Genomic DNA, 8,358 nt, shown 5'->3' with positions numbered 1-8,358 from the left:
CGGGGACGGTGGTAGGTCCGTCTCCACCACGAGATGGATATAGCTGCCCCTTTCTCGCAGCCCGCCTATATCTGCAGTCTTGGGCCTTGTCCGCCATGTTGGTGCCTCACTTGGGGCTTAGGCCTACCTGAGTATCGGCCCTACCGCTCCTTTTAAAGCCTTTCTTCCCCTGTGAGAAGTCCTCCCCCTCTGAGGGAGGGTTACAGAGAGGGGTAGGGATGTGCACTGGGTGAAGCTGCTCTCAAGTTGCTGTCCCAAGACTTCTTTGCCGCCTTACTTCAGGACAGGTTGGTGTCACTGAGGGTCACCCTGGGGAAAATGAAAGCTTCAGTGGTGTCTTGCACCTTGTGCTGTGTTACCAAGTGGGATCCCAAAGCCGTATGGACAGAAGCTGAAGTATATATATGCACGTGTGTGTATATGCACTCATCAGGCAATACGAGGGCCATGTATGTGTTGCTTCTGATAGCAGTGGGTTTACTGGCACAGTGAGCTCTGGAGGCTTTGCTCCATTGTGGTTAATTGGCCTTGCAGAAATCCTGAGGCTTTGGAGTTAGTTCAGCTACCCAAGGATAAAGCTTGTGCATGGTGTTTTGGGGTTTTAAGAAATGCATTTGCTCTGAGAGCAGGCTCAGGCTGGGACCCCATGTCCAATGTGGAGTAATTTTTGGAGAAATTGGTTTTTTTTCCAGGGGAAGGAGAACAGTTTTTCTGTATGATTGCATTTCATGCAGCAAAACTAGTTTTGGTTGCTTGGTAGCTGAGGTAACCACTTTATGTTTTAAAATGTGGTATGTGGGACTTATGAATAAGTAACAACAACAACAACAAAATCTGGGTACCAATTCTGTTTAAAAGCTGATTTTGATTTGGCCAAGTATCTTGTCCTGGTTGCTTGTTACTAACATTAGACCCCCTCAGGTTTACTCACACAAATACTTATGTTACTTATGTATTTTGAGCATCATCATATAGTTGTTAAATGTGACACTGAAGTTCTGTTGATCCCAGTTAGGGTGCAGAAGGTATCTACTTTACCTGTGACTTAGGTAACTGCATGACACAATGGACAAGTTGCAAATGGTTCACAACAAGCAAGGAATCGCCTAGACAAAAATGTGAAAATTAGCTTGTTGTAAATATGACTGTTCTGTGTTTGAGGACCTAAAGTTCTCTTTGGACAGAATCTGAGCAATGTGGAAGTCTGTAATGTGTTGTTTATTCCATGTTTATTTTCACCTGTTTATATCTGTGTGATAACACAGAAGAGCTGTCAAAAGTGGACCATAATCTGAGTGGAATGACAATTAGGACTGCATTTTACCAGATGTTTTAAACTTGGGATCTCATTATATAGTTTAATAGTAATCAAAGCTAGCACAATTATGGATAATTTAAAGTTCTGTAGATAAAGTGAGACTTCTACATTTAACAGTAATTTAAAACACCTACACTCAAATTTTTTCAGGCACCTGTCTCACTCTCTTGTATAAGTAACTAGTGACTCCAGTGGGCGATGGTGGTGATGTTTGTTGATGAGAAGCTTGAAAAGGGATTGGGATAGGGGAAGTTGTGGCTTTGGGAAGGGTCCTGTCGGCAGCGGGGCAGAGTGGGAGCTCAGCATGACAAAAGGATAGGTGTATTTTTTAATTAAAATTGGTTTGTGTACGTGCATTGTTAAACAAAACACCTTTGAAGTTTCTGGTCCAGTATTCTGTCTGTGTAAACTATAATCCTTAAAAACTGCTGTTGGGTCTTATCGTGCTCTTAATGCCTCAATGGGATTCTGTCTTTGTAAGTCACAGTTCTCAGATATTTATGTGCTATGTCAGGTACAGCTGAATATTGCTGCCTGGACCCATTTCTCATTATGAGCCTCTTTTTCAGGCTATAGTGTGTTACCTAATCACTATCCAAAATTGGGAGCCAGCTAGGTCAGGTAAGCAGGGCAAAGTAATTTGGAAATGAAACTTTCTTGCCAAAAAGACTGGCATGAATTAAAACTAACTCCAAGCCAATCCTCTACGTTTTAGAATAAGAATAGAATTTTGTTGGCCTTTTCTCCATAAACTTAGTTGCTGCTTCAAAGCTTTGCATTGTCATCAAGCCTTATCTTGTCAGATAAGAATCAGCAGCTGTTAAAAAGATACTGGGTTGTAGGGCCTGATGACTCCCACCAACATCCATGAACTCTGAATCAGCTGATTGTTAGTGGCTCTCAAAGGCTGAAGAAACATTTCAGTTGAACTGCTGAACGCAGGCTTGGAAGGTGCTGATACAAGGCAGTGGGGATGGAAACCTGGACTTCCACGGCTGGTGATCTTACTGTGTGCATCCATGGGGGTTCTTTCAGAGAGCCAGTCTCTCACTGCTCATCGCACAGTGCACACGCTTCCTTCCCACTGGTGTACGCTGCCTTGAAGGAAGCCCTTTTCTGTTGGCTGATTTTTGACACTGTAGAAATTAGTGTAATAAAATGGAACACACCCTTTTGGAAGGGCAGGGTGATGCGTAACCAGCTGATTTTTCCTGTTCATATTCATGCACTGATTTCATTTGTTCACAGCCGTGATCCGCCAAGCCCACGTGGGCTGGACAGGCTCCATTGTGAGTGATACGGAGGACAAGGGATGCTCCCTCTAAACTCTTCATTATGTTTCTTGGCTGATGATGTCAAACTGATACTGGGTGAACTTATACGCCCTTCTGGAGTTGGTGGTGTTTGGTATCTTGCTTGGTTTCTTCCCCTCGCAGGCAAAATTCCCCAAGTTTTATCTTTTTTATTTTTTTTTTTTATTGGGATTATTTTATGGCTCTAGTCCCAGTTCATCTTTGTCATCTTATCTGTAGAACAGTCTGTTTCTTCCTTGCTATCTGGTCATTTGAATGAGATCAGTGTTCTGTAGCAATTAGCACATGATTTTCTTTTAACCCTTCTAGCTTACTCTGATGCATTCGTGTATGCTACATTTAGGCCAATATTAATATATTTGTAACACACCTTTACGGTACCAGTCGCCCAGTGTTGGTGAAGGGAACTCGACAGGCAAATTGTCTATGAGCTAAAAGACTCGGCAAGAGTTTCTGAAGTTATTTTCAGTACAGGTAAATATTTGGTACGGTCTTTGTATTTAGAATAAGACAGTTCAAAAAAACATTTGGGTTTAAAAGTACCTGCGTTTTCCCAATTGAAGAGCTTTTTTTCTGGTTGGTTATTAGCAAATGTTACTACATATGTACTTTGCAATAAGTCAGTTGCTGTCTAAATATATTAGAAAAAGCATTTATTTCCCTTGAAGGTTTGTGTTTTTAGGCAGAAGAGAGACCTGTTTTTTCCAAGACTCTAGGAGGACGGCAGCTCCTTACCCTCTTAGGCTAATCTGTTTTATCTGCTGGTGAGACACTATGTATATTTATGTACTGAGCAACTGGAGTACATCAGTTTCCATTCTTATCGAACACAAATATTTACCACAGGCCTGATCCAAGGTTTACTGAGATCCGTGGTACTCTTAAAAATGTAACTTAACTAGAGCAAACTCCTAGTTTTTTTCCAATTTATTTTTAGTTGGGTTATAGGGTATTCTCTTAGCAACAAAGTATTTTTTTAAATGAAGGAAAAACCCAACATGTTACTTTTTTGCTTTACTCACCCAGTTCTACAGATTCCCTAATATGCTCTCAGCTGTAGTTCCAGTCAGGGAGGAAACTGTGAAATGTTTTGACATTAATTGTCAGTGAGGAATTGAAACACAGAAGTCAATGAGCAATTAACATTATTAAACTTTAATGGACACATTCCATAAAAATATCACATGTGGTATGGCATAGCGATTCACAGATTTCTGTTTATTTCTGGGGGCATCTCCAAGACAAGAAGAGAGCTGGAGCAGGTAGCCAGATAAAGGAGTTCAGATGAGAGGAACTATTTCTGTGCTAAATAACATGGGGAATTTGGAATGTCATGAGCTTCTGAGAACCTTGTCCTTTGCAATCCACAGACTCAAGGTTAGGAGTGTTGATTTTTGCTTTTTCTCTCTTAATTTCATGAATAACTTAAAATGGCATCAACTGACATCCCCTTTTCCCAGTCGCTTTCCCATCTCTGCCAACAACCATTTGGGCAGTGATAGGGATTAAAGTGATAATCGGAGTTAAAACTACCCTCTTCCATTGAGGCTGGGCGCCCAGTCCCTCCTTTAGCAGTCTTATTTCCCCACATTGTCACAAGAAAAGGTGTACGTGTGTTAAGAGAGTGTGAAAACACAACCACAGCTAGGGATTTTCACAGGGCATCATCTGTCAGGTGTTTCAGATAATGTTCCACAGTGCTAATCAGGAGATGGTGCGAACAAGAACAAAATGACAAAAGCAAAACAACAAAATGATTAATCTGGGATAAAAATTGTGTGGAAAACCTACAATTTTTATCTCATAAATATCAACATATAAATATTTTACTATGTTTCTGTTAATGAAATTTAACAACAGCATGCATTGCTGTTGAGTCTTAGTGAGATAACTTAGCCACCTGTTGAATTTATTGCATGAATGATTGCTTTCAAAGTCCAATATCTGCCTAGCGCCTAACGTGCAGCTTTGCAGGCAGGACCAGTCCGTTCTCTAGGCAGCTCGCGTTAATCGTTTCAGGCAATTGCAGTGATGTGGGTCTCCTTGTGGCAAGAGGTGAGTGAGTCCCTGTTACACCTCCAGTAGAATTTAGGAGTGCAGCAAAGCACCATAGACATGACCAACCCCAAAGCAAGCATGAGACAAATTACCCATTTTATCAGCCCAGAGTATATAAACGGGAGGATGAGGATAGTGAGAATCACCACAAGCAGCAAGAGCAGCACGAGTCTCTGGATCGCCAGCCGGTTGTCTGCTGGAACGTTTTCGTCTCTGTATAAAGCGTCTTGGCTGCTCTGAGCCCAGCTATTGCTGTCCAACCCCATGGCAGAGATGTGTACCTCAGTGCTTGAATCGGGGTTTTCCAAGAGCTCCATGATGTCGTCTTTATTTTGAAGCGTGCGGATGAGTCCTCCTGACACAAAAGTGGGTTTTCTGCACAGGGGGCAGGTGATTATCCAGGTACTGTCTTCTTTCCTGAGGATAAGTTTGAGGCAGACCGCGCAGAAGGCGTGCTGGCAGGCCAGCAGCTTTGGTACTCTGTAGATGTTGTACTTGTTGAAGCAGACTAGGCAGTCCATATCAAGAGATGTTGTGGTTAAACACTGGTCGTTCATCTCAAAACTGCATACTTCGGGAGAGTTTTTGTTCATTACCATAATAAGAGGCGTTGAGTTTGGACAGTCTCTTTCCGAAATCGCTGGTTTAAAGGCATCAGGACTGTCTCGCTCTGTGCCTGAAGGTCTCTCCATGTCTTTAATACATTCTTCAGTGAATTCCATCTTCTTCATGTCTGCAGCGTTCTCTGTTAGGGGTTCTGTTCTGCTCATTTCTGCAGCGCCTTCCACAGCAGACGCAGGACTGTCCTTTTCAGCTTGCGGTACCGCAGGAGCTGTGGATCCGTTTCCATTGTTTGGCTTGTCAGTGAATTTCTCCATGGAGATAAACCTCGGTGCAGTTTGTCTTCCCTTCGCTGAAGGATTTGCTGAGTTTCTGGCTCCTTTTATGTGTTGCTTTATTCCCGCTGTATGCGTGATTGATTAGTGACAGTTAGCTTTAAGCATGTTGTGCTCTTACAATGCGGTGTTTTTATGAGACGGGGACCTGAGTTAATGATTAACTTCATGGCCAAGACATTTTACAACAGCTGATAATATCACTGAGCAATTCCCGTCCGGAAGCTGACCCCATGGCATTAACTGCAGCTTTGTTCGCTGGGAGAGCCAGACACTACCATTATTAGTAAATTAGTACTTTATTTCTTGAAAGCAATTTCATTGGTCTCTAAACACTGCTTTGCTGGACAGTGACAGATTCAGAGGAATTATCTAATATTAAAATTGGTGTACTGAATGCAGTGCTTTGATTAGAGAGAGTGTAAGTACCACTAATTGGGAGTGCTCTGGGTAGGAAGTCTGCTCTTGCTTAGCAATACTTGCTACCCTGGAGCTGTTACCCTCCGGCACAAAGTAAAGAATGAGACTGAGATTATTAATGTTGAGCGTTGAATGTCTCATTGTCCTCAACTCTTTTATCCTAGGAGCATCCCTGTTGGTTTCAGTCATCAGAGGGCTTCAGGTGTGAACTGAAGTAGAACTTAAGGTCAACATGGGGTTTCAGAGAGTCCGGGGGAGAGATCTGGAAATTAAAAGTGAGCTTAGTGTCTTGGTGGGACCATCTTCTTTTTCTTGACATTCACAGGAGACCCTCAGGAATACCCTTTTATTAGGTGTTCTGGGGAATATTCAGCTCTTCTGAAAAATAAATGCCTGAACAAAATCCCTCACTCTAATTTCATAGAATCATAGAATGGTTTAGGTTGGAAGGGACCTTGGAGATCATTGAGTATCCAACCCCCCTGCTATAGGCAGGGACACCTCCCACTTACTTAGGCTAATTTCTCTCTAACTTTTTATTTTAGGGGTAAAATACAGATGGTTTCTCAGTAAAAATCCTGTGGAAGGAAGGAAGGAAGATAGAAGAGGAGGGGTGATAATCCCAGAAAGCTGGACTAGCTCAGCATTACTGGTAGAACTCATGGAATACCGAGTCGGTAGCCTCAAATGCACCGGGATGCTCAAGCCATCTGTGCTGCCGTGCACCGACCCTCCCTTTAACAGAAAGAGATGAAACAGCCGCAATTTAGCAGAGCAGGGAGTTCAGGAAGACTCTAATCTCCTGAACTTGCTGACGGGGGGGGGTGAGGTGGGAAGAGCTTGTTCCTCTTTGCTGAGAAATCATAGGAGGTTTGTTGTAAGCAAGCTGGGTGCTCCGGCTGTATTTCTGCTGAGGTGGCACCCAGCAGGGTTTGATGGACTTTTGGGTGACCCCAGATTTCAGGAGCCTGAGGATCTTTCAGGTTGCAGAAGCGGGACTCAGAGTTGAAGTGCAAGAAGGTCTGGAAGTGGGCTGGTGAACCACAAAGCTCCTTTATGTTTAAAAATAGGAGAATATTCTAGTGCATTTCACATACCTCTTTATTAGTAAGGTAACGCTGTTAAAAAGAAAAGATGTGGGGAAAAGAGAAGACAGACCTGCCATTTTTACAATCCTTTAGAAGTTTCAAATTTAGTCTGTCAGTTCCCATGTCCAAAATGAAAATGTCTTAAAATTTACAGACTCTTTAATCATTAGAATGGTATGAAACTGGCGTGCAGGTGTTGGGAAGCTGGAGCAGACCCAGAGAAGGGCAACTACGCTCCTGACTCAAATATTTCAGTGTAAAACCAGGTGGGACGAATCCACACCTCCGTGTCCATCTGCCCTGTCTTCTTGCAGTGGGTGGGAGCAACTTCTGCCTGCCTTTTGACTGGGTTCCCATTGAGCGTGCTGTTCAGGGAGCCCATGCTTTCTCTGCCCGGCTTTTTTTGGTCATATTAGGTTAAAAACGGTTGTTTGATGAAATCTTCCGCCAAGTGACGAAGGATTTTGACTCAGTTGTGTCGCTGGAGTCACAGGTGATATTCTCTGGCTTGCACGCGGATTGTACTTAACTGAATTGCCTATAGCCCTTTAATGGTACTTAGGCTAATTACTGTTTCGCTAATGATTTGCGGTCAGTTTACGTACTAATCCTGTTTTCCTGCTTACTATGTTTGCATAAGAAAATGTGTTTTTATGGAATGCCTCTTACGGACTGGTTTATGACAGGAAATGGATATAACAGCGTCAGAGCGAAACCCTGGCTTGCTGTAGGGCGTTGAGCACAGCACCGTTCGGAACACACCAGGTGACGCTGGTGACAGTCCCCCACCTCACGCTGGTGACAGTCACCCCACTCCTCTCTGCTCTAAGACGTTGTGACTCTGGACAAGAGGAACTTAAAAAAAAAAACAAAAATAACCACCACCAGTCACCATCCTCTCGCTGTGCCCCTTCCCCAGCCCGCCCGTGCGGTTCAGACCTTCCCTCCGTGCCCGGGGAAGTAGGAGACGAAGATTCGGCCTGTCTCAGGTGTGACAATGTAATTAGTTGTCGCCGTTTGAGCCCTCCTCCTGCTCTCTCAGCCACGTTCTGCTGCTGCCACCTCGCGGGTGTGCCGGGGCACCAGCGAGAGGCGCGCCTGGGAGGGGGGTAGAGCGGCGGCGCTCTGGCCGCTCTTGCGCCTCTCTCGATGGTGGCGCGGTCACGTGAGAGGCGCCGGTTGGCGCAGGCGCAGCGGGCGCCCGGCGGGGGTGTCCCGCAAACAGGCGGCCAAGGCCCGGCCTGCCGCCGGCGGAAGGGAGGGGC

General features: G+C 44.3%; 1 protein-coding gene across 1 annotated transcript; it reads right to left on the bottom strand.

Moving 5' to 3' along the window:
- Positions 1–4,646: 4,646 nt before the first annotated feature.
- Positions 4,647–5,420, bottom strand: RNF186 (ring finger protein 186). Its single transcript, XM_009889990.1, has one exon. The coding sequence runs from the start codon at positions 5,418–5,420 to the stop codon at positions 4,647–4,649; it is 774 nt and encodes a 257-aa protein (XP_009888292.1).
- Positions 5,421–8,358: the final 2,938 nt, after the last annotated feature.

Source organism: Charadrius vociferus, unplaced genomic scaffold, assembly GCF_000708025.1.
Source record: "Charadrius vociferus isolate BGI_N301 unplaced genomic scaffold, ASM70802v2 scaffold838, whole genome shotgun sequence".
Taxonomy (NCBI): Eukaryota; Metazoa; Chordata; class Aves; order Charadriiformes; family Charadriidae; genus Charadrius; species Charadrius vociferus.
This window is presented reverse-complemented; position numbering and strand designations above follow the sequence as displayed.